A 27,837-nucleotide genomic window follows, 5' to 3' on the forward strand; every position below is an offset into this window, starting at 1 on the left:
CACCCTAACAGAGAGAGGTATTTTAACAGGTTAGATAGAGGAGAAAAGATATTTAAATTGCCTGGAAGTTGAGCAATAAAAACAACTTACAAAGCCTGTAGCATACAGACTTCTAGAGTGACTTTTGAAAGGGGTTTGCTGACACTGCTGGTCGTTGAGTTTTCAAGCTTAAAAACAAAATCATCACGCGGGTAATTTTTCTACAACAGCAGAACAAAATCTCCAGCCTAAGCTGGTCATGTACAATGGGCCTGTCTTCCACCAGGTTACAGAGTCAAGCCCCCGGCACTGCCACAACGCACATGCAGTTGGGACTTTGGCAAAAGATGTTGCCTACTTTGAGAGAACATCTGCTGTCTTTGGTATTAAACATTTTTATTTCCATATACTGCAAGCATCCTTTTCTGCTAAGGCTTTTTCACTGTGCTGCAGAAGACACTGTAAGCAACAGCAGGAAAACAAAATGACCAAAGATTTCTATGGGATCCTTCAAGGACGACAAGTTTTCCAAGCATCTTGGTAATAAAAGGAAATGGTTCATATATTAAACAAAAATACCAAACCAATACAGAAATCCTACATGATGAGAATAGTAAAGATACTGGCTAGTAATAAGTCTCCAAAAGCTCTGTAAACTAACATGGAGTGAAAGTTTGAAGCTCACGTCAGAGCCAAGCCTACTTAAAAAGCAATGATCCAGCAGAAACATTAAAAACAGCAAACTCTTTATTTGTCTTTCAAAGGATGACATTTCACAAAAACCACCTCTGACCTCAACAGAGAGCAGTATTTGAGGGGCTTATGAGGCAGACATCTTCCATACTAATGTCTCCTTACAGAAAAGCCGGGGACAGCTACACTCAAGAAGTGTCGATGTCCCATGAATCCAAGTCAGTAGTTCCCAGTGAAGGCTTGTAAGGAAAACTTACAACGTTTTAAGATAAGCTGTCCCTTGCCCCCCTCCGCCGAAATAACAGATGTATCTTGGAGCAGAAGCAGCTTCAGAAAAATACTCCAATTGCTGCTCCTGCTGCGGAGACAGTAATTTATGATGGGCTATGGGAAGCACCCCACTGGCCTCAACTCTAAAACACCGATGAGGGCTGCATCATAAAGGACTTGCACACTGTGAGGGACTGCCAAGCATACCATAAAACAAGAACACCAAATTACAATCTTAATCTTGCTTCCAAGCCCTGTATTTTCAGCCCCCAGCATAGATTTTACCCCCGAAGAAAGCATTAGGTGTCAAAAGGTTCATAGACTTGGCTCACCAATTGATTCCTAGTCTAACTGATTTGTAAGGCTAATTAAGACATGGCCAAACTGTGTCCATGTCTTACTTAACATTAGTGTTCAAGCAAGTTTCATACAATCTGATTAAAATTGACTAAAAGTGTCTTACTTCAGTAATCACTTAGAATGAATTTTACATTAGCAGGATCAAGCACACGTCAGGCCTCAGTGGAAATGAAAAGGGCTTATAGTAATAGGATTTATAAATCCACCACATTAGGTTAATGGCTAAATGATTTACATGTAACTTTTCCCCCTCCTCCTCCTCCTCACCCTTCAACTCACACACAAAAAAAATTCCTATATTTGGCACTTTTAACTATAAGTGCCAAGGCAAAAACAGCCATTCTTTTTAATTAGCTGAAAATTGAAAGCCACAAGTGATCCTTCATTAACTCTTTCATGGCAGAAATAATCAATTAGATTTTTATAAAGCCAGAATGCTTGAAGACCCTAATGACCCATTTCAAACAAACACAACGAGCTATCTATGCATGCATAATGAAGCTTGAATGGTTTGAACCAATAAATATGCAACTGATAAAAGTAAGATCCTTATTCCTTATAAAATTGGCAGTAATGGAGTTCTTCATATGAATATTTTCAATTGCAGAGAAGACTCTAAAAGCCCTTGCTCTTTCTCAGCCAGCAATTCAATCCAACAGTTAGAAGCAGTTACTAATGACGCTGGAATATAGATGGCTTAAAGCCAACCCTCCCTCTTTGCAAGTGCTGGAATGTCCTACACCATGTGGTAAACCAGGTGCTTTGTTTTGTTCTTTTGGCAGCTGAAGCTTTCATTTTCTGGAAATTTGAAAACAAAGTCATTCAGCTGAGCCCCTGCAGCAGCAGTCACTTGCATCTGCTCCATTCACCGGATACAGGCACGGAAGAAGTTCATCCGCAAGTCCTACCTGTCCCTCACCTGCTCCAAAAGCTAATACCAGGTCAGGTGGGAAGAGTGAAAGTTCAAGTTAAACACATGCCACCCTTATATTCAGCAAAATTAATTAAGAATTGCTGGATAACAAGGTCAACATTTCTCAATGATACAGTGCTTTGCATTTTCAGGTCACTGTACAGACATTAATAAATGAATCCGACACTAGGATTAAGGCTAACTGCCAACACACCATGTTTAAAAATAACTTATCAAGCATCTACCCGTTGTCACCAGGCACAATTACATTATCACCACCTCACTTTCTTTTCATGGCATTAGGAGGCCAGCCAGCCGGTTGAGCAGCACCCCCTCTCCTCCCCTCCTTTACAGCCCAGGTCAGGAACACAGTGCCCCTATGCATCCAGGGGTACCAAAAAGTTAGGGTTTATAGACATCAGTCTGCTTCTCCTAGGAAATTACTGCAATTTATTTTTGTTCCAAGCAAGGGCTATGGTAGATGACAGCACCTCAGAAGGAAGCTGCTTGTTTTCCAGCCCCAGCCCGGTGGCCCAACAATAGCAGCAGCGGAGCCTGTCCCCAGTCCTCCCCTCTCCCCTGGCCGCCGGGGTATCGGGTTCACATTCTTTCCCCACAAACACTTGTCCGGTGTCACACAAAAGAGTGACCAACAAACCTGATACAGGGCCGTTAAATTCAGACAGCAAGGCACCACACAATGACCTTTAGAAGAACGATATTAACAGGTGGCTGGTGTCTAATACAAATAATTATATTACACTTTAGCAACATGGACCAAAGTGGAAACACATTGTCTTGTCATCAGCAATTGAATAAGCCAAAGTAATGTTACCAGAATGCCCTTTTAGCACTCCTCATTTTCCTCCCCAACTACCGAGAACACCTCCCATCTCAGAGCAGGGCTGGACGATGAGCTCCCAACTCTATCACAAGGTATTTCACTTGCAAATTTCACCATGGTATCTGACATTTCCATCTCTAAGCAAAAAGAGCCCTGCTACCCTTTGGAGATCACACAGGAATCCTTCACAATTAAATTCAAGCATTGCTTATTAATTTACCCTATCTTTCCTCTTGGAAGCAGTCCACTGAAAATACATCCCTACTTCAATTAAAAAGAAAGAAGCTGGTAACATAGGTGCTCCTCAGCAAAGTTCTTCAAAACCTAGAAGAGAAACTACGCTAGAAGTGATCAAATTAATTGCCCCTGCTCACTAATTAGTTTTTCCAACATCAATCATCTCAAGTTAGCAACAGTTTTCATCAACCTTTAACCCTGAGACAAGTCACTGTTTTGACAGGACAGACAGCTGTGGCAAATGGCCGCAACGTTTTGGGACAGAGAGCGATTTCCGACCACATCCACAGCCAAACTCCAGCTCGCTGGGGCGCAGAGGGGACCCCACAGCGTGCACCCCACGGCCCTCGCCAGGCTTGCACAACCCAGGCGCATGCCACCGGCAAGTCAGCCTGCACCGCGCGCGGGGCCAAGCGGCAGATCAGCTTCCTGTCAGCTGCGACACGGCTGACACTTAAGCTGCTTAAAGGCTTCTCATTCTTCGCTTTAGAAAGGGGAGGGCAGGTTCAAGGACACTCCAGCCAGTCTAGTGTATAGTAGGGAGAAAGCTAGGAAATCACACCTCAAAACAACAGGCCAAGCGGTAACGTACAGCTCAAACGTCCACACACAGAGAGATAGTGGAAGTACTTGAAAAAACAACAAAAACCCCACCTACAGAGAAATACATCAAAGAAAGACACTGCTTAATCTTTCATGCAGTGGGGTGCAAGCCATCTCAGCCTTCTGCTCCTACAGCAACAAGCCACAAGTGGCACGTTCATTAGTTCATGGGAGCCGCCGGCAAACACCTTGGTTGAGCTGGAAGAACAGCGCAGGGAAAGAATAGAAGGAGCACTGGTGCAAGACGTGCTGCTGGGTATGGCTCAGCAACTGCAAAATACCATGCGTGGTCAGAGCATCCTGACAGACCCCGAACAACATCCCTCCCTTCGTCCCTCCCAGAGGAAAAGCGGGTCCTTGCTCATCAGGCAGAAAACAGCCCCTCTGTTTGGTTTAGCCAGAAAGCAAACCAGAGTCCAGCCAGCAACTCCCACTTTTGTCCTCTTGAAATAAAAGCCACTTTGGAGCAGCAAGGCGGATGCTGCTGGCTGGCACCTGCATCACCTTGGAGTTCAGCAGCAGCCGGTCCTCCCCTCCTCACCTACCCTGCACCCCAGACACCTCCCTTTAATTCAAACAGGTGTGAGAGTTTGTTTACACAACAGCTTTGGGAACTTAATTCCAGGCTTCCACCTTGATCTATAAGCAACATGGTATTCAACTAGAGAGGCCAAAAAATAAGAGTAGTGGTGATGACAAATTTGGGAATTGACTGGAAACACAAAATGTGGACGCTTTGGCAGTGAAGACATCTAACACTTTGGGGTGGGGAGAGGGGGAAGGAGACAGACAGCTATTAAAACAAACAATTTGAAAGGAAGGCAAGTTAGCAAGAAACAAAATCCAGTTGTACAATACGCCTCCAGTATCACTTACACATGTAAAAGTACATAAGACCTGCTCCAAAAGGCTTCCCTCCACCACAAAAAAATCCCACCCCTATGGAGTCAGCTGCATCTTTTTCTCCTTTTTCTGCCCATTAAGGAGATATGCGAGGCAGTTTTGGCCCCCCTATATCTATTATATATGTTTTTTTCTGTCTTTTCAGCTCTTCATTTATTCCTTTACCTAATTATTATTTTTCAATATTCTGAACCTGATGCAAAGCACATCTGCCAAGCATCTGAGAGACTACAATTACTAGGAATATAACTTGATCACGCCTGGGCTCCATGAGGCCTCTCTCTCCATGTCTGTGTGGTCAGGCCCACTATGGAGAAGCCAGGGTGGTCAGACTGAGCATGCAGAAGAGAGGCAGAGTCTCCTGGGCAAGTTGGCCCTACTTCACAGGCAGAACTGCCAGCACACATGCCATCTCCAGTTTTCCAAAGAAACTGCAAGCATAGGGTTTGACATCAACAAGCAAACATCTTTTATTTTTTATATACTACTATTTTTTTGACATGAGATTGCCAGCACAAGCTGCTGGAAGCAGAGGAAAGTCATAAGAAAGAAACTTACAATCACATCGTCAAGCATTTGTTCTCAGCCACACGTATCATACAGTTTTGATACAAGAAGGGATTACTTGTTTGGGTTTTTTTTGTGTGGGTTTTTTTTGTTTTTTGGATTGTTTTAATATTAATAAAGTCAATTTGTACCTGAAGACAGTTTTAAAAGAAATCAGTTGTCCTCAGTGAAGCTGAATCCAACTGGCAAGTTTTTTTTATCTAGCAAAACCAGGTATACACTGTGTCACACTAGGTACCGATAATGTAAATAGCAACACAGTCCAACAAAAGCAGAGCTCTGTCAGAGGTCACAACTTCATTCATACATTCAAGCTTGCCATTTTTCTACTAGCTACTAGGCAATCAGGTTTTGATATGCACACATATTGTCCACAAAAGCCACTGAAGCACACATAGATCACTATGAAGTATCTTCTGTTCCGTATCGCTGCAAATTAAAATTGCACCAGTCCAATAGTTACAAAAGATATTTTACATTAAGAAATATACAATCACACCTTGATGCTGTACTAATACCTATGCAAGTCACAAATTAACCCCAAAGCCTGCCTATCAGTTCAGAAGCATGTGCTAGAAAGGTATCAAAACCTCAACTTTCTTCCATGCAAGGAATATAATGAGCAAATGCTCATAAGGAGTACTTTTTAAGCAATCACTCAGAATTGTGATAATAAATAATATTGCATGAGGAAAAGGCATTTGATTCACGTTTATTAATAGATTAGCAATAGCTATACTTATCACATCCCTCAGAAGACCCTGAGCTTCGTAGAGATATGAACATTACCTTGAACTACAGGCAACAACAAAGACCTGAAGAACACACCTTCTTCAACTCATCCACTTTCTGAGTATTAACAGAGTCTTAAAAAAGGGGAAGATTGTAACAAACTCCTTGAGACTCTCCTTTGGGGTTCAGGCACTGGTATAACAATGCTTTGCTGCACATCAGGAAATGTCTCTAGCTAACCACAACAGCCAGAAGATGGATCCTGCTACATCAGAGAGAGCTGTGCTCACTGCCGTGGGACAACATAGTCTTTAGTCATGGCACAGCACTCAGCCACCAAAGTCACAGGGTCCCCTCCTTGCAATTCACCCTTCTTCACAAGGGCATACCTGCTATCCAGAAAACCTTGGACCATGCCAATAGCAGAAGCTCTTGAGTCTCCAACGTATACCTCCAAAATATTCCCTAGCTTGTACAAGAACGCTTATCTAAACAGACTGCAGTCCAACGTATCTTCTCATCACAACCTCCTATTTCACCTCAGAGCCTGAAAAATAGGCAACTTGCATAAAGCATTAAAACAGTTAAAACCTACAGGGATTCCTAAATGCTAAGGTATTTCTGTTTATTCCATTAGGATTTTTTCTGTTCAGAAACTTTATTTGATCCCTTCAAAAATTATTGACATGAAGTACTATCCAGAAACCAGAAAATATAAAAGCATACAAAACTTCTTAACATATTCAGAGGTGAAATTAATTATAGCACAGGTAATTTGATCCCTCCTAAGAGTAAGTATCGTCTGAGGAAAGAGGCAGACAAACTGATGATCAGAGTTATAACTATATAATAAACAGTAAACATTTCAAGATTTAACCGAGATAAGTGAAGCATCAATTTCTCCTTGCACAAAGCTTTACAGAGATGTAGACTATAGCAAACAATTTCCTTAAAACAAACTAAAGATACCAGATTGTGCACACCTGTGAAGGAATTACAGGAAACCTCTTATAAACATTGAGTACACGAACAAAGAATTCCCTGAGCATTAAACAAGGTAAATATTGAAAGGTCCAATCTAAGGGATTATTCAGTACCAACTTTTAAGTACAAATATTTTTATGTTGTGCCAGATGGGTAATACACTGTTCTTCTCTGGCTGACCACACATGACTTCTTATAACTACACAGTATTACCTTTATCAAAAATATCCAATTCATTCAAATTCTATCCAATTCATCTGTCACATAAATTATAAGATTTCAGCGTGGCAGAAGACTGCAGTGATTCCTTTTTGACCTTCCTGTATAACACACGGGCTGTAAAATTTTACTAAATAGTCTCTACTTCAAGCTTGTAACTTCAGGTTGAGTGACAGTGTAATTTTTAGAAGCAAGGCATATGATCTCGATTTAACACAAATGATAGGAAATCCACCATCACCTCTGTGCAACTCCTTTGCCACAAAGTTAACAAAGAACTGAAACATGATTCATTTATGCTGCCAACTGCAGTGACTCTGAACCTGCACCAACAAACACAAGAAACTGATCATGTAAGAGGACTTGTAAGGCAGTGAGGAGCAAAAAGGAGGAAGACATGAATTACAGATGCCGAGCCAAACCACACACATTTGGGACATTTGTCATTTACAGAATTGTGATTCTTGGCTCCTCTGACTGGCAATGCTCTCTGCCACAGCAGGAAACCCAAACAACACAACTGCTTCAAGACTTCATGGAGCAAAACTGAAGCAGCCTGCAGTCTACTGCATGGCAAAAAGGTCTACTAAGAAATCCAGTCATCAAGCCCAGCCCCCTAAAAACACACATCATATAATCCTATTCATACAGATATCTGGCTCCCTTTTAAATCGGGGGGGGGGGGGGGCGCATTCAACTTCACTGGCCATGACAGATAATTTGAGATAGATATTTGTTCCACATTGAGCCTCATTGCCTCATTTCAGGGCCCCTATCACTATTGCCTTAGAAATAATTTATGTTTCAAAGGGAACTCCTGGGGAAAAAAAAAATGTATCTTGTTGGCTCAGAGGAGTATTGTCACGATGGCTGCTCGATTATTCCCTTGAGGTAGACAGACTAAGTAGGAGGCTTTATCATCATTCAGGCAGATGGGTTATTAGACACATGACACCAACAGTTTTAGTAGACTCAAACACAGAAACTTGGTTTCAAGTCTGAAATATCAAAATGAAGCCACTGCTGGGGAACTCTCTACGTTATCAAATAGACACACCTGACAGATACCATTAGAAGCATCACATCTACAGTGTAATGACTTAAAGTATTCTTACTTTTCCTTCCTCCCTGAAAAGTGTAAAACAACTGAAATGGGCACTTAGGTTCCTCTGTATCTTTGCAGGTTGCACACAAATTAAGCTGCAGCCCTGTACTTCTACATTTATAACTCCTCACCTGAAGAGTAATGGTTATGAGTAAGTCATGAGAATTTTTTTTTTCCTACACTCCTCATCTTTTTGATTCTGGATAACTACAATCTTTTACAGGAGACAATTAAATGTCATAATTGTAAATACGACAGATTAGAACAAAAAAAATTTCCCTAAACAGTAGGTTTAACACTTTAGCTTAAAATACCCAAAATTAAATCCTGTCTCCAGAACTATTCCTATAAAGTTGACCCACTGCACGTGTGTCAGTGTTTAAAGTATTTATAATGTCTCCGCATACTCCAGATTCTAACTTGTAAGCTGATACTACTCAAAAAGGGCAAAATTACTACTGCTACAAAAAACCATCCACTGTAAAATTCCGCAGATGCTTCTAATAAAACATACTAAGCAGCACAGTAGTTATACACCCTTTTCACTTGAAACACAGTGACATCTTTAAAATTCATACATGAGACATGTCCATCCACAAAGTAGACTCCTGAATCTGTTAAACTTATTCTCAGTCTCTACTTTAAGAATGTAAATGACAGAAAGAGAAAATTAAGGAGATCTAGTGGTTAGGCTTTTTCATTCCTGGAAACAGGAGCTTGCTGGGATGGAATAAATACCTGACCTGCTGTGTGCAGTTCCTGAAAGATGGTCCTAAATAAAGATTTGCATGCTGGCTGTAAAGAGGGACTTAAAATAGTATCAGAACGCAGTTCAAGACACTTAAAAATCTGGAGATTCAGAACCTGAGCCTTCTCCTGATGGCATTTTGGAGAGTGACCAGAGGTGCACGTTGGCACTGCTCAGTCGTAGTGTTATTCCACAGTTTCACCACTACAATTTTTCCTTTTTCCACTAATGAAAAAAAGTCATCTTCACTTGTAATTAATTTCTGCTATAAGCCCTATCATCTTAAATGAGCTTAAGCATTAAATACGTATTACTTAAATATACTTCATATTTACTAGATAATATTAATCCAGTAAGTGTATTATTTCTTCTATCAGGCACGTGTAGGCTAATATAAACCACATTATAGTACACCATGGCACACAACAGAATAACTATTTAGGGGTTAAATTCCTATGGAGTCTAGCAATTCCCATGACTCTAAATTTTCCATTTTAACCAAATCACAACTTCTGTTCAAAAAAAGTTTAATGAATGTGTATGCTAGGTATTTAGTCTATTCTAGGAAGATGAGAGATGACCTTCACTCTATTAGCAACTGGTTTATACTGTCCAGCTATGCATACAAAGGCATTCTGTGTTTGCTTTGATGGCTTGCACATGCCAGGGGTTGATGTCATTGATAGATTATGGCTATTGACATTGCTATCATTCTCACACAAAAACTTTATTAGCATAACAGAAGATCTGAAAGTGTGCTATCCCAATTTCTACAAATCTTCCCCATCTGCTGCTGGGTGACATACGCAGATCACCTTCCCTTGCCTATTCGCTAGAATACAGCAGCCACTCAAACTCTGCGGGAAGGGTCTGGCCGCATCTGTCTTGCGAGCAGGGTTATTGTTTATGAGATAATTACTTTGGCCTTGTTAACTTGCAGCGATAATCAAGAATGAAATCACCTAATAAGCCAAGTTACCTAGTAATATAGCACATTATAACAGCAATGATTGCATATAAACTTTGAACCCCCTTTAGTGCCAATTAATTTCAAGAGCATTAGCACCAACAGTAAACGAATACGAAGCAGTTTAACTAATTAAAGCTTACTACGTAATAGGCTTGTAGCTTCAATTATCATTTTTCATGTTACTCATCTGAAACAGTAATGATATGTACCAGCTGGAAAACATGTAGAACAGGGCCTGCCTAGTCCCACAGCAACAGGTAAATGAAGCAGTTTTTGAAACTATGTCATGCACTTTCCTAGGAAAAGTGCTAACTAAGCCTTATCAAACAGTGACAAACAGCAGATGGCAACAAATGTGCCAAGAGACATTTCATCCTCTAGGAAGAGTTCAACACAAGGCATCAGCAAAAAAGGAGCAGAGTTGGAAGCATGACTTCCACAGATCTCTCCCAGCTGCTCTCTTCTGTGGGAAAAAAAAAAAAAAAAGAAAAAAAACCCCAAACACAAAACCAAGACCCAAACCTAGTCAAACAGTGATTCTCACCCTAATGTACAGACTTCACATGTAGCCCATCTACATTTCTTTCCCAGGAAGTCCAGTACCAGGTGCAGCACAGCAAGGCAGCTGAAGCCCTTTCCCCTACGAGAAGCTTCCTTCTCAGCCCCCAGTAAAAAGGAATTTGTTTAAATCCAGACACTGACTCTCAAGTTTGACCCACAGAGCTCAATATTTTTTTTCTCTTTTAATTTACATACAGAATAGAACTAATTATCCAAGCTTTTTTGACTTCTTGCGCACTTTTGGACTCACTGGACTCAAAGTTGCTTGCCCTCCAGTGTGATGAAGTATTTCTCTTTACCAGTTCTGAGCAGTCGGTGTTTCCAGGTTATTTTTGTGACTTGAAGACCCATAGCTATCTTCTCCAGAACGTTTTATTTTATTCTTCACATTCAACTTCTTAACACACTGACTGAACTAAACGCTGAGGTAAAAGTCGTTTTCATGCTTCTCCCCTAGGTTTTAACTTCAAGGCTCTGCAGTTATCAGAGAAGCTGCTAGTATTTTTGGACAATTATTCTCCTCTTGAACTACCCATCAACAATTCCACTCCTCCCTTCGTTCCACCCCCATCCCCAAGTCAGCACACACCAAAAGGATCATTCAATACTTGTTTGGGAAGAAACATGGAAGACAGGAAAGAGAAAAACAGAAATAAAACAATAAAAAGGAAGTCAATTACTTGCTGTCTAGGAAAATCTATCTGCAGCTCATCCTACTCTTTTTTCCAAACACTTTAAGTACAGCTGACTTAACATTTAAGTACCTGTGCCCACTACATTTAAAAAGCACTTAAAAGCAAAACATGTAAAGGAGTTCTTTCATTATGGGTATGCATGTTGGCTCAGGTTTTCCCAAACTCCACCTCCCCCAGCATTCACTGCAATGGCTCAGAACCTCAGAGCGCACCAAGTCTTCCTTCCGTGGAACAAATGTGAGTCACTGGTCTCTTTATAGTGGATAACCATAGTCCCAAAACAACTATTGGCCATGACACAAATATTGAAAGTTAAAGACAAAACCCATACCTTCATGTTATGTGAAGCATGCAAAAGGTTTGTTGTTTCTTTTTTTTTTTAAATTTAAGAAAAACTTATCACACCATAAATATCCAAACACCATTAACAATGCCTGCTTCCAATACTGTCTGAAGAGCTTAAATGGTGAAAGAAACATCATGTTATATAAAATTGCAAAAAATCCCTTATGCTCAAGAGCACATAGCAAGTCTGTGATGTTCTACGTACAACACAAACTATTAATAAACTATTAACCCCAGTTCCTCTCAGAGAGAAGGGCAGACAGTCAGTCACAAAACAGGCTTTCCTTAAGTTAAGATGGAAAAGGCCAGGGACAAATACTAAGTCAGTACCGATACTTGATAATTGTGATAATCTACTACCATGCATGCCTTACATGCTCTTCAAAGCAAAAAGGAGTTGCTTGGCTTAGCAGGGAGGCTCTCCCCTATTATGCAGACCAGCTGAGCCAAAAGCTATGCAGTACTGTATAGAATAACAGAAGGATCATTTCTGGAATAGTCAAATAAATGCCACTTCATACTGCTTTACCATCCAGATCTCTTCTGGCAGATCTATTCCTTTTTTCATTTTAAGAAGCAAAAAGAAAAAAAAAGAAAAAGAAAAAAGTGAAGCAAGATCCACGTGGAGAAGGAAATAACTGACTTTAAATAAGCTAATATAATAAACATCAGACAACAAACATTTATTCCTACAGTGAAAATTAATGAAAAGGAAACTGGGACAGCTGCACAGTCCAAAATTGGCACTGATTTTCAGAGAAGGAATAGGATCCCTGAAACTATTACTAGATGGCTCAGGAATCCCTGGCAAAAAATCAAACAGTTTCTTAAAAAAAATTGCTGTAATTTAACACAGTATTTATGACAGAGCAAAGTGACACAAGCTTACACACCACACTGAAAACTGAGAGACACAAACAAAAGCCACAATTTATTAATCTTCCCTTGGTCAGCATGTCAGAAGGCCATCTTTCTGGAAAAAAACCAAACCCAAAACTAAATGACTTGCTCATATATGAAAGATGAGAGACTTTGATAATTATTTTCTTTAAATATTTGAATAATCAAATCAAAGTTCAAGATCCACTACCAAAGTATCAGATGGCAAAAGGTCTGTACACTAAAGGAGGGTGGGGGGAAAGGGAGGGTTGTTTCTATTTGAATGGAAGAAAAAAATTCGTATTTGTTATGTGGTTATAAAATAAGCCAAGATTAGGACAGAATCTTCCACAGAAGCCTAAGAGCAATCAAAATCATTAAGAACGCCATTAGATCCCTATAAAGTACAAATATCTCCTAACCACAGAAGGAACCACTTTCGTTAAGAAATTACTTGAAAGGAAGTAAAAGGAAAGCTTCTGCCCCCCTCCCCATCAGGCATCAATTCCAAATATTCGAAGACCAGCTGAAGAGCTGGTCTTAGAGAAACACAGAAATTGTAGCCTACTGCAAAAAGATATCAAGGATTATTGGTCCAACTTACCAAATAGTATGTGAACTGGGAGGAAAATTTCATGTGTGCCAGCTTTTCCCTAAATTTTTTAGAATCAGTGGGATGTTTCCCACTACAGGAGTATCACAGCTAATTCAATTTATACATATACATATGTCAGCATAATACACTTTTAAAAAGTAACAGCTTTTATAATCTTCTACCTTTGATTCAGCAAGACATTTTTATTCCAGGATGAAGTGTTTCAGTCCCCTAAATTCAGCCCGATCTTGTTACAAGTCAGAAGTATTGTTCTGCGATTTACATAAAAGCATTTCCACTGAACTAAGCAGCAACTGACAGATAGGGTAAATGGGTTCCAGATAACATTTAAATAGCTGCACTAATTACACCACACAGAGATAGGAACATGATCCCTTACTCAAATCCTCAGAGTAACCATCCAGAACATTAGAGAGAAGAGAAAAAAAAAATGGTGCGAGTCGTAAGACAGCATGTAAAAGAATTAAAAAAAAAAAACCCAAACATTCTGCATAAAGGAGTTAATCTCAACTAATTAGACACCATAATGATCTTCTCACAATCTGTTAGAAGCGAGTAGTAGTTAATAACTTCACAGATTTCCTCCAATCCTTTCACCAGGAAGGAATGGCAGTTTCTAAATCATTACTGCTCTGTCACCCTGGACCATTTCCAAGAATGTGGAACTTTAGGACACCTGTCAATTAACACATTCCTACTGAAGGCAGGCTCGTCTTCCATCTTTAAATCTATTAAAAATTAGTGATCATAAAAAGCAATCAGATCAAAAACCATGGCAAAATTAAAATTAGAAGTGGCTTCTTGAAGGACAACAGTCTTCAACAACAACAAAAAAAAACCATGAAGAGTTGTGTCTCTGCTGAAGTAACTATATACATACTTTGGAAGATTAACTACATGATGTAATAGACTTTTTCCATCTCTAGCATCTGTGCTATACAGTAGTACATGCCAAAATGACTGGCCACCTGATGGACAATTGTGTATAAGAGCCAGATCTAAAGCTTTTCTCTAATCAAAGCTTTCTGCAGGGGTTCTCAGTCTAAGTACAGGCTTCTCATTGATTTTTCTTTAGCTCCAGGATGACTACTTTTAACTGTAAGTTGAAAAATATGAAGTTATGCATTAAACAAAAAAAACCCCAGGTACGGATACATATTAAAACATCAAGGCAGAGGAGCTATTACGAGTTAAAGAAACCGATAGATTTCTGAGCAAATACCATTTTTATATTTGCCTAAGTTCAAAGATGCTGATGATGCCGAGTTCTGAGGGAGACAGGAAGGAGAAAGAGGAGAAATTAAGGAGGTCACATAAAACCAAAACATCACCTGTCATGGACTTATAGCTGGGTTGTTCAAAAATCAAAGGGAACAGCCAAGGAAGTTCTAGATTCAACAAGTAAAATTCCAACCAGAGCAAAACCAACAGGAAGGTTGTAATACACTTGAGCACAGGGCTGAGACGTCCCTGTGGTTTTGTGGCTGTCTTCGACATGCCAATTCCAAATTACGGTACAGCAAAGGCTGTGACAGTTTGATATCCCAGTAAAATTAGAAGCATGAAGGAAGAAGAATGAAGTTAACACTGAAAACATTCTTTGCACTGAAGTCAGTCAGAGAAAACAGAAAATAAATTATTAGCGTGCCAACTGTGGTACTGCCTAATAGAATGAAGCCACACACAGAACAATTCAGAGTACCAAACTAAAGGGCAAAACAGCCCATGTATAAAGTGATTACTTTACCATAGTTATCTTTCTCCCTGACAACTGCTCTGCAGATTCACTTTCCTTGGATTAAAACAAAAAAATAAGTTGGTTTTTTTTTTTTTTTTTTTTAAGACCTCAAGGTACAAGACCAGAAAGTATTTGTACCTTGAGGTCTTCTATATCTCTATCACAGAAACCCTTCTTACCCAGGAATTTCAGGAAACATGACCCTGAACTTCAGCAAAGCAGATTATTACACAGTCTTGCTTTTCTGACTTCTAATAGTTTAAACTCACCAATTTCTGGTCTGTTTCATGAACAAAGCAAGTAATTAGAAAGAAAATATTAACTTAACAAGGCATGATCAATCTGAGTTGAATCAGCCATGCAAGTGCTTGGCTATGGGTGTCTGCTCCTATCTCAGCAGGAACCAGGAATCATAATTCATAAAGGGTACATGTCCAAAGGGCACCTTTTTTTTCTTTCTTTTTTTTTTTTTTTTAAACCAGGGCTTACCAACCATCGTTATCCAAATTTTAAAAAGTTTCTCCAGCCTCATGTAATCACCAAGACTAGCACAAGCTTACATAGAAATCACTGCCAGGGACTAATCCCCTCAGTAAGGTTCAAATGACGTTCCAACATTCCCCGTTTTTGATGAGCACTGCTTGATGAGCACTGCATTTCAGTGACGCAAGTGGGAACCACTTCCCATGCCCAACAACCTAAAAAACAACTTCTTGCTCTTTTTAAAGTCTGTCAGTTAGAACATATGAAAACATAAAAGACTAAACATGAAAGGTAAAGGGAACCAGATTTATTTTATTAAATCTTTTTTGACTAATCCAGGTGTTGAAATAAGATTTTATGGAGCAACTGTTTCTAGTGGCTCAAATCAGCAAATGCACAGAGTATCAAATTGTAGAGCAGATATCAACATATATAATTTAATCCTACTCCCTGAAACCTTACCCAGTAAGTTTGATAAAGGGCATAGCCTGAAGCTAAAGACAACGCTATCACCAGCAATATCTCCTGCATTACGTTACATATAAGCGCCGGAAGGAAAGCTAACAGAGAGAACAAGTATAAGGTAAGTTTTCACATGCCTTTCAATCAATCACCTATCACGCTCGAAAATTTGGGGGGATTTATTTCATCCAGCTTTGACACTGCCCTCTTTCTACTACGAAGGAAGTCTGAACAAATTAGCTTAGGCTATATGCCTGACTTACAGGTTTCCTTGCTTCTAACATTGCTTGTTTACATTAAGAGATCTGCATCAGGTATGCCCCACCTCATTAAACTACATCTACTTCTCAAGAATCCTTTGTCCCAAGCAGAATTCTTGATGTTGCCCACCAAGATCTCCTGTATCCTTACAAGGTATTATACCTGCAGCAGTAGAGAGAGTTCACCTTCCACAGATAAATAAAGGTCTTGAACAAACTGTTTCATCTGTCTCATAAGTATATTTCGATGCTGAAAATAGCATAAGCCATTCATGCGTATCTTCTAAATTAAGCCAACGAATCTTGGCACACACCCAGTGAAAGGACATACATGCAAGAGACCACATGACCTGATCTATACAGCAAAACCTGCATTCAAAGTACTCAGAGCAAAGATTATTTTTTTTAGCCTTGAAATCAAAACAGCCTGGTAAGACAAGTATCACTGCTGAAATGTCTTCAACCTTCTAGTTTTCTTCACTTCAAACGACAAGTTGCTACTCTTGCATCTGTTGGATCTAGCTGACCTCGGCGACAAATCTGAGCATGAATTAAAGGAACTTCTAAACTGATGGTCATAAAACAATTTTCATTCGAAGGGATCTTTGGACATCGTCTAACTCGACCTCCTGCCCAAGACAGGTCTAGACCTGCCTGGCGTAAGGCTGTGTATCTCTGGGAAGATACACAACTTCTTCTTGATAGCCCCCATCAGGTTGTTGAAGATCACAATTAATTCCATCCTTAAACTTTTTTCTCCAGGCTGAAGAAACCAAGCTCTCAGTCTCTCCCTATATGTCAGAGTAGGACCATCACAACCCTTAAATCATTACCTGAAAACAGCAGATCTAGTAGGCTCAAATGAGTAGACATCCAGGAGGGTAAAGAATAGATCATGTAATTGTGGATGGAACAAAAAGCTTCTAATACAGTCTGTTGCGCAACAGTGAGATTTTGCACAGCAGGCAACATTCCCAGGAAATACATTAAACTTTTTGATTATGAGATCAAGGTGTCATACCTTTGAAGGACAGTATGAATATTTATTTAAGTCTCATGGGAGACAGACACTTCAATTAGATCACTTTTCTATACTCTTAGGAATAGTGCTCGAAAAGGAAAATTATTTCCCCCCCCCCGCTAATTTGAAGTCTCTTGTGTTTTGAAAACTTTGTTACCATCTAGGTATCCAAACCCATGGTTCCTAGAACAGACCAAGATCCAATTTAAGATAAACACGTGAGGCAAATGAGTGAGGCAATAACACTGTGAAGAACAACTTCTGTTAAGTCTCAAAAAGCAAAATATTTTATGGCAAGCTACTAATGAACTAAGAAAACTCATACTGCAAAGACCTGTAGTGCTAACAAATATACAGGCTGGAGAAAAACATTAAGACAGCAGTTAGGATTTGTATTCTTCCAACCTTAACAGTGGGTATTGAAAAATGAATTTGTTTGAAAACAGAACCTAAGCAGTTTACAAATGGTAGCGTGATGCTGCAAAAGCTCTCACCTTCATGGTGAAGCTCCTGTGCTACTATATGTCCCTTTTATGAGGCATTTCTATGCCAGTATCTGAAGAGGAGGACCACAAAAGGATCTCTGTCTTTTGAATCTCACAATCCCTACAGTATTCTAGATAGGATTAAAGGATTTATTTGGTTATTCTAAAGTAGAAGCATGGCAAACTTTGGGGGTTGCAGGATTCAAGTGCATTCTCCAATATTTTACTGCACACCTGAGAGTCTTTCCTGTTACCACTGGATGTGGACAGACAGTGGTACTCTCCTGATCCTGAGGTACCAGCCCTCTACACAGCACATATGGCTTCTACAAGGGGATGTACTGTTACATTTCAGATACAGAGAATGTGCCAGAGACCTTGCTCTTTAAGGTCTTCCAGTACCCTGGTTTTCAGTTTTACCACAATTTTGGGTGAGGAATATCTTGTTGTTCCCTAGTCAGCCAGGTTAAGATAAGAATCAAGCAAAATCTGTGTCTTTTGGCAAGATAGGAACAAAATACAAGACAGGAAACCATAAGAAAAAACAAAAGTACAGAAAAAGGAAAACAACAAACAACCAAAACCCCCACATGTTCATCCTATTGACACTAACCCTACAGTTTCAGTCAGGTGTGAGCTGAAAATAGGCTGGTCATGCCTGACCCCTTAGATTTCACACGGGGTCTGCCCCCACTCTCCAACCTCCTCCTTTCGACTGTCTCTAAGAGCATGCAGTGAGTCATTGAGTCACTGATCCAACAAAAATCCATTTGGTTTTCCTCTAGAGTTAGTTTTCAACTCAGATCACCAGGCTGATCCAACTCACCATGGGCGCATGCAATTGCTATAACCCATCTACAGAAATCAGTAGTCAGGAAGTGAGAGACACCACACCTCTTGTGATAGTACAATCTCAAAATAAGCAGCACAAAAAAGAAAGTCTCTCTATTCATCTGACTTGCTGTACAATCTATCTGAATCTGATCAATCTTCATAAGCATTGCTCAGTGAATATCCATTAAATAGATTTTAATAGATTTTAACAGATCCCTTTCTGTCCAGCAAAAAAACCCCTACGCCACCCAAAATAAAATAAAACAAAATAAGTGTTTTTCCTCCAGACTAATTTCCTCCTCACCCAAAATATTCTGGCCATTCTTCTTAATTGAAATGTTTCATTTCCTCTCCTTGGAGATGCAAAAGTCTTTATCAGACCAGATGTCATCTCATGCACTTGACTAACAATAATAATATTTCATTTCAACGAATGTTAAGATGTTCCATAATTTTTCTACTACTTGGTACTCAGTTCACATTTTCAGATTGTAAGCAGCCTCTCCTTTGAAATGTCTATTCTAACTCATTTTGGATATTGGCATGCAGAATAACGTACATAGCTTTTTCACTGGCTCACAATTGCATACATAACGATAAATTTACCAACAGTGACAACTGGTTTGACCCCAACAGTTTCCATTTAGGGACACTGCAAAAATTTGGCACTATTTCTCATACAATTTCAGTTTGCCATTTTTATGTTTAAAAGCAATTAAGAAACTCTTTGCCTAACCTTTTGCCATGAAGTTCCATATCTTCCAAAAATGTTATATTGATGTTGTATTCCCTGTTTAAATATAGCCAGCATGCTTATATGAGACTTTAGGAGGATCCTTTCCCTCCTTTAACAATCCCCTTTCTCCCATACTACAACATGGAAGAAACCAGGAGTCTGACAATTGCCCCATTCACATGACAACTCTTGCAGAGTGTATAACCAATGCTTTAGGTGCAATTAAGAGAAAGTAGCTGATGATCAATTTCCCTGGATGAACAAGACTTTTCTTTTTTTTTTTTTTTTTTTTTTTTTTTTTAAGAGAGATATGCCTGGGTTTCTTACAGAAGACAATTACAATAGACGGCCATTAACCTGCTTACCTACCCTTGCTTGATTTTTTTAAAATGAGCTCATCTTTCTCCACTTCATCTTTCTCCTCCCTCATCCATTCTTTTCCCAGACTGCAGCAATAACATGCTTTTATTCTTTCCTTTTGACTGCCAGGGCCTTAAACTAATTATTAATTGAGAATGTATCTAAAGGATCTGAATGAGAAAGTTGGAATTAACCCAACTGCCTCTTTCCCCCTTTTATTTTGCATGCTGTAACACTAGATCTACCTGTTAGTACTGCTGAAAACAGCAAATGTGTTATTTTCCTTTCAAAGGCAAGTTTTCTACCTGCTTGGGCAAAAATATGCAACAGTGAAAGACAACATGGAAAAAAGCAAGTACCTGGAAAAGGCCTCAGCTTTGAGTGACAGCCATTAGCAACCAAGCTGCCTACAGATAAAATTATCTCAACAGCTCTGCTGTCCTGTAGGAAAATCCTGCAGCAGAGGGCATCCTGCATTTGGGAAATCAGACAACTGACACTTCATCAAAAGACTTGTCCTTTCAAGAGGCTAGAAAGGCATGACCTTACACTGCTTGCTAGTGCAGAGCTGGCTGGTTGTACAACACCGACTCATCTTGTTTCCAGTTGTTAAATTACATTAAAGGACAGCTAAAAATATATTAAATATTTTCCTATTACTTTTCCATGCAAGCATGGAATGCTTCCAACTGCTGTAGTTACAAGAGCAATGTCCAAGCAAACACTTAGTAACACGGGGGGGGGGAGGAAGGTCCAGGAATCCTTCTAACACATTCCACATCAATAATGTAACATTTGGATTGCAAATGCAGAAAGAATTTTTTAAAATTGGTTGTAAGAACAAGAACTGATACATTTCTAATGATCAAAAAAGGAAAACATTTACATTTTCCAAAAAGGTCAAACAGATCTGAGCTATAGTTTTAACTCCCTCCCACCTCAAATTTTTGTCCCTTTTTTTTCTTCTAAAATACACTGAAACTTAACCAGTCTACCTGCGATATACAATACACTAAATTCTGACAAATTCACAGATATGCCCCATCTTCCCTGCCAGAGATTACCCACAACTGAAAAAAATATACAAGGAAGACCCGTTTGAAAAACCTGATAGTCAATGTTTAAAACACTGTGTGACAAAAATTAGTCTTAATTGATTAATGATCTCAAGGTCTCTATCGCCATCTAGTGAAAACTCACCACCATTACGACACCATCCACGTAAATTGCACCTCGGCTCGGGAACAAGGACACACGCCAACCTCTCCGCTGGATCCAGCCTACATATGGCCAGAGTTGTATGGCTTTGCTACGTTTCTACTGCATGTCTTAAGGTAAATAAAGGCCAAGCACTAGCTCATATCTCGCTAAGGCTGACTGAAGAGAACTGAACTCTTGCGGATTACACTCTGTCCTAGCGCTATGATCTGGCTTTACAAATGGCCTTTCCACACCGTATTTAATACTTCTGTCATCAACATGAAGTGAACATGTCAAACACTAGCATAGTTATAAAACAGGTTTTTTAAATGGCAATGTGTAATCACAAGAATTTTTAGTCAACCTAAGGAACCCCATGGCAGCTCCACTACTTTTAGTGCACTGGCATCGCCAAACCACAAAGAGAAGTTACAGTCCAGGAGAGGTAGTACAAAGCACTCGGCATCAGACACTTGCAGTACTCAGTCTTCCTACAGCTTCAGTGAAAGGGTCGTCAGTCACACAATTAGAAAGCAGCAATTTACGGAAGTCATCAAAACTCATTCTCTCTCAGCTGCATTAAAACTTAATGCTACGATGAGCTTCAAGAACTTCTTCAACTTGAAATATGTATTTCCCACTTTCAATTATTCTGTGAAGACTTACGATTGAACTGTAATTGTGTTAGTGCAAATATTAAGTTCAGTTTTCATCCCACACAGTCTACAAGCCTACCTGCATTTACTCAGATCCCCTTCACAACAGAAAAAAAAAAAAGGTATCAATTACCAATCATCAGCAAAGGCCATTTGAATTTTAGACCAATAACATTTTTCCATAATAGTTATTTTTTAATTAGCCTTTTCATATAGAGAACCCAAATCTCCTGATACTTAATGTTCACCTCTTTTATATTAGCACTTAGTGGTAAGAGGAAACCTATAAATAGAAAGACTAATATAAAATTTATAGTAGTATTTTTCCAGATTAAATATTTCAACTTTAAAAAAAACCAGAAAACTAAGGTGTCCTCTTGTGTCATTTTTTTAATGGCAAAAACTACTACTCAAGAAATAAGGAACTAATAAAGGTGTATCTGTTTATTAAGTACCTACATAAAAATGCAAGTTTTCAGAACAGAGCATATACAGTATATTTCATCAGAATCTATCATACTTACACAGAAGCACAAAATTACAGATCATCCTGAAAAATGCTCGAATTTTCAAAAGTTTGTTATCTCCACACTATCCAGACTAATGAATACTAATGTACCTCAAAGAATGGGAAAAAAAGACAGTTTTAGCTCTACAGGAGGTGCTGTGCTGCACAGAAGGGACCTACCAAGACAGTAATGCCTCACTGAGCTCAGCACTAGTGCTGCCAGATGCAGACTGGCTCCCGCAGACTTCCATTGGCAGTTCCATTTCATAAAGGAACTTTTAGACCTGCACTGGGTACAACACACTTTCAGGCAACACTGTGCCATAGCATTAAGTTTTTCCCCAAACTCAGACCAGCTACAAAACTGGAGATCCAAACGTGCGCAAAGGCTTGGCAGAAGTAAGTCCAAGTCTAGCACCACCAGAATTTAAGAGGTAAGAAATTCTTTCCAACCAAAAATCAATTATGTAAGAGAAAGTGTATCAAAGTGCTCCCTACCACATCCTGTACCACTTATTTAGGATTTTCCCATTCCACCATCACTTTGGAACATAATGCAGGAACACCAGAATTTCATGCATTGTTATCTCATAACTGGTAAGTCACAGACAATTGAGAATAAACTGTACGTGCAAACAAAAAGTATTTTCCTCCCTTAACAGAAGCCAAAAGCTCAAGTATCCATACAATACCCAGTTTGTGACAGGTGCTCCATATGACTAATGGAGATCATAAAAAAACCCAAAAAGTCAAATTCATTACTTGTAAAATACTGCTAGAAAATATAAAGCTATGACACTCAGCTGCTTTTCATGCCAACCTTGTAGATAAATACCTCAGAATCTTACAACAACAACAACAACAACAACAGAGGAGATACCACTTCCTAAAGGAAACACTAACTTTTGAATTCACATGGAGGCACAGTGCACTTACGGTTATCAAACCTGTAAATTATTTCCTAGTTAAACACGTGTGTAAGGTTAAACATACTGGTTACATAAATTGGGAGGACAGTAAATGTGGGGTTGTCTCTAGAGAACTGTTTAGATTGGAAGACTTTTAAAAACAAAAAGATGTGTTACCAGAAACAATGCCCCTATGCACATCAGTTAGGGGTTGTACATGGACTTTCAGTGCACTGGGTAGTCCACAGCAAGGAGAGCTGTGCCCTCATGTCACAGAAGGCATGTGCCTCTAAACACAGATATGAACTCATCCATCTCCCTGCTCAACTAAAAAGTTGACCAGTCATCCTGTCACATCTGTTCCTGGCACCTTTGCAGATTCCGGCTTGGTATTCTCTTCTACGAAGAACTAATATGAAGCATCATGAAAAAAATGTGTTTTAAAGACACTGTGTATCAGTGGTATGTTTTGGATCTTTAATGATTATTTTTCCCACTGGGACCAAACTGATGTGGTCTGCATTCAGCTGCCATCCTAATCAACAGCAGGAGTAGTTTTGCCTATAAAGTTAAGAGCAACTCTTAAAATAAAATCTGGCCTCTTGAGGCTGAGGCAAAGCTTCATTTTAAGGAACAAACAAACAGTTTCTGAAAATAAGGCCCTGACACATAATCCACTGTCACCATGTGATTAATTAGCCCTGTCACAAACTTTAGGGTTTCAGAAACTCAATGTACCAGGGCACAGGACAGTCTGGCCAAAGACAAGCTCATCCAAAGCTGAAGCATACCACTGAATCAAAGACTAACCCACCAAGCAAAACTGGAAATTCATGGAAAATGTGAAAGCAGCCTTGATTTTTTTTTGTCACCATGGTCTGGCCCATTGAAACTAAGCAGTTTAATTCAAAATAAGGCTCTAGCTGGAGCTTCAACTTGTCATACTTTTTGAGACATTTATCTGATTCTTTTCTAGAAGCCAGTTTCATTTTTTTCCCAACTTCTGCAGTACAAGAAAGATAAAAACTACAGTTCTGAAACCAAAAGCAGGTTCGAAAACAAGACCATTCTCTTATTCAATGAAAAAGTACATGGCTTAAATTCACCCTTTTTACATGTGTATAACCTGTTTAATGACTTACCTCTCTCCCTTTATGCGTCACCAAAGCAGCCAAAGGCTTGGCATAGAATCTGCTGTAGGAAAATCCCAGGCAGCCATACATACTGTTAGCGGTGAGTTTCAAAGCTTTCTGTCTGATATCATACTGAAAAGAAACATAACCAGCAAAAATGATACAACGATAGCTAACAGAGAACAGAACTTAATGTTCACAATTACATTCACAGCTTTTTATATAGTCTGCAGCAATGATGGGCTACAAGTAAAGCACATTACAATCACTGCTCACTACTAATCATTCCTATTCTGCAAGGCTGATCAAGGCACTTAAGGGGAGTGTGAGAAAAATCAAAGGAGTTCTGTAAAACACACCTGTAAATAAAGGTCAGGATTTAAATCTGGCTGTTTCATTAACTGCTTAACTTGGCGCCTTCTCTCCACCAGTTTCCTGATTTCTTTAGGCAAAACTCCCATTTCCAGAGATGGGTCTGGAAGCTCTGGAATTTCTTCCTCTTCTTCGACCTGTCAAATGATCACCACTGCTTATCATTTTTTTGCTTGAAGATTAGATTTTAATGTATAAAGTGAAAAGCTTGGGAAAAAAAGCCCCAAGCCACACAGCTTGTATCTATTCCTGCAGAGCACCCAAAGTACAGTTTAGAACAACAAGCATGAGAGGTTTTTTTTGTGGTATTTGACTATATTACCTAGTCTCTGTTGGGGGACAGGGACTAAGCCTGTCTCTGTCTGGGAGAAACCCAAGAGAGACATGGACCAGTAGCAGGAATATTTTTTTTTTAAATGTCTGTGTATTTTATATATATATATATATACACACACACACACATTTTTATATGTATTATATATGTGTGTATATATGTAAATCCAGATAAAACACACATACACACTCTCACTCTTAGGTATATATAGATATAAAAATATGAAGAAAAGCACACACACAAGCAATTCTTTCCATGCTGAAAAAATCCATCCTTTTTTTATTATCGCATAAGTATTTTTGGTGTTCAGAACTGTAAAATGGAGCACATGCTCTGTGGAACTGATACTTTGAATGAGATAACTGACAGAAGAGAAATTGACAGTAACAACAGCATGAAAACTCCACCCCAAGCAACTCTTGATTATAGCAAAACAATAACCTAACAGAAAGCACACATTCTTCTTGTTAGCATAACCAAAGAAATGGTTGCTCAGCAAAAATGGAAAGAAATTTCAAGCACAATGGAAGAGACAGAAATACAGAAAGAAAGTGCAATAGAGATACTATGAAGTTGGCAAGTTTAGTAAAGCAGTGTGGGAAGAACCATAACAAGAAATGACACCAAAACCTGAATAAATATCATACAGTCATAGAAATCAAAATGAGCTGATTCAGTTTGAAGCACACTTTCGAAAGCAGGGTAAATCCACAGAGAGTTTGGAGGAATGTACTGACAGAGTTCCACATACTTTTTTCCTCATTTCTGCTATGGTACCAATATTTCAGTTGTTATGGGACTAACTACATCCCGTAACTCCTTATGCACAACGTACTAATTCCAACCTGTGAGCTGATACCAGTTAAAAATAAAAGCCTCAGGTTTAACCTTTAGACCTGACCAGCTCACTGCTTCAGTTTACAGCACAGCTCCACCAACAACTGTGCCAGCACAGCTGAAGAAATGAGAATAAGCAGCCATGGATAAGCTATGGCCAACACAACTGCTGAGAAAACAGTACGTGGAACTACACCTTCAGGAGGTTTTTCAGTTGTGTTTAATACAGTTTAACACTGTATTAAACAGCATGAATTTCTGTGAAGCTGGTCCCGCAGATGACATAGTCACAGTATCACTCCCTGACACACACCCCAAAGACACAAGCAGTTTTCCTGATGTCTCATAAGGGTTGAGCTCATATTGCATTCTTTCCCCCAGGCAGAAGCATGAGACTTGTGTCTCCCTCATTCAGGTATGTTTGCATGAATTCTGTGGCAACTTAACTTTAGGAAGCCTCTACCAAGTTAGGATGAAATTGGTCAAGGAGTTCAGAAATTGCTAGGAGGACCTGGGGCTGAAAAAGGCCAACAGAGCCTCACTAAAAATCTTGTTTCATGAGGATACCAAGATTTTATTTAGATGGAAGAGAACCTACAAAGATTCTACAAGAGTATTACTGAAAGGAAGATGAGAAACATATAATATTCAAAAAGGCCCAAACCAAAACTTAACTATCATGCATCTTTAAACAAGAATCACTTTTTTTTTTTTTCGGGGGGGGGGGGGGGGGCGGGGGGATGGATGACCCCAAAACATTAAACACTGAAAAAGAACAGTTTCTTAAAAAGCTGATTCACAGAAATCACACTGAAGTTAAGACAGTGTAAAGCACACAAACCTCTGCCCTTTTCTGTGCTTCTGATGACAGTCGCTGCACTGTGGTAAAGCAGATGTTAAACTCCTGGATAATTGATGGGTACAAGCTGTTGAAGTCGAGAAGCAAAATAAACTTGTCATAAAAACCTAAAACAGAGTTTAAAACAAAAGTCATAATTACTCAGTCTCCCTCAGGACTTCATCCAACTCCACAATTAATATTTAAGTGACAGTAATACATTGCACCACACTTCCCTTAAAGCAGCTGTTGAGATGCACCACTACCCATTATAGAAATCTGTCAGAAGTGGAACGATCCAACCCCATTAACTCACCAGAGTTGAACAGATAGCTTCTGTGTTACTATAGGACACTTGTACAGTTTTCCCCACATAGAGGAGAAACTGAAAGAAAACTTACGTGTCCATTAGAAAATTATACACAGATACACAGTCCTAATTCCTCGCAAGACCATAATCTTCTCACAAAAAGATAAGAAAAAAGGTCCCAAGAATAAGTAATTCCACAATCAATGTTGGGAATTTTCTTGTATGCAACAACCCCCTCCCACCCGAACCACCACACCAAACTCCCACAAGATACACAGATGGCGTTCATTGCAATCTATCTATATTAATATAACCTACCTGTCTCTAACTTCATAGAAGAAAGAAAATTGCCACATCTTACCGACTTTGGGATCCAAGACTAAGCCCCCAGCATATGCTGCTTTCTTTTTCCCTATCTTTGATTTATTCTGATCTTCAAAATCTTCATCTTCATCCACCTACATTTGGCATTTAAAAAAGTCATTATCTAGTCTCCAAGATTTCTATACTGTTGGAGGAGTTATTTTTGGCAAATCAAATTTGAAACTGGGAGCCAGTGCATAGAGTTCCTTTTAAAATACATGTGAAACATGGTGTTTTCATCATGAACCTTATTAAAGCTCTCTACATGCCAAAATAGCATTCAAACCAACTCCTATAGGAACAAACTTCTAACAAGAGATTACAAAGACCTTAAGGAATTGTCATAATTCAAACACAGCACTACTATGCATTTTCTAGATGGCTGTAAAAATCAACACTAGGGGAAAAAAAAAAAATCAATTCATGACCCAGAAGTAGTACTACTGCCCAACTAAAATGTAGTTTTTGGAAATACAATGGCTGGGCTTTAATGAAGCAAATAAAAACATTATTACTGACCTAAAGAGTATTTTGCTATTTATTTTGTTGTAGTAAGAATTTTTCTCCCAGTTGTCCAATGTTATTCTGAATCATTTAAAATTCCGGCACTGCTTTGATGCAACAATACAATCAACAGAACTTATTGCTTTGGAATTTGATGTTGAACTTATTTAAAAGTAAAACCAAAAAGCAAAATATAGTGAAATACAAATACATTCTCAAATTTTAACTTGTTTACTAACAAACATATAGATGTTTCTATAAATATATTTCCA

General features: G+C 39.1%; 1 protein-coding gene and 1 non-coding gene across 4 annotated transcripts in view; both read right to left on the minus strand.

Annotated features, from left to right (window-relative positions):
• Positions 1-27,837, minus strand: part of POLA1 (DNA polymerase alpha 1, catalytic subunit) — a 207,888-nt gene that overhangs the window by 146,401 nt on the left and 33,650 nt on the right. For 2 of the 3 annotated variants that reach the window (XM_072848605.1, XM_072848597.1), the window contains exons 23-26: positions 27,060-27,156; positions 26,392-26,516; positions 24,367-24,516; positions 24,017-24,139 (exon numbers count right to left, since the gene is read on the minus strand). In XM_072848605.1, coding sequence (XP_072704706.1) covers positions 24,017-24,139; positions 24,367-24,516; positions 26,392-26,516; positions 27,060-27,156 — 495 coding nt within the window. The remainder of the gene's footprint in view (positions 1-24,016; positions 24,140-24,366; positions 24,517-26,391; positions 26,517-27,059; positions 27,157-27,837) is intronic. The other variant, XM_072848611.1, reaches the window with a different exon arrangement.
• On the minus strand, positions 26,666-26,796 carry LOC140646746 (small Cajal body-specific RNA 24). Its single transcript, XR_012040551.1, has one exon.

Source organism: Ciconia boyciana, chromosome 1 (assembly GCF_034638445.1).
Source record: "Ciconia boyciana chromosome 1, ASM3463844v1, whole genome shotgun sequence".
NCBI classification, from domain to species: Eukaryota; Metazoa; Chordata; class Aves; order Ciconiiformes; family Ciconiidae; genus Ciconia; species Ciconia boyciana.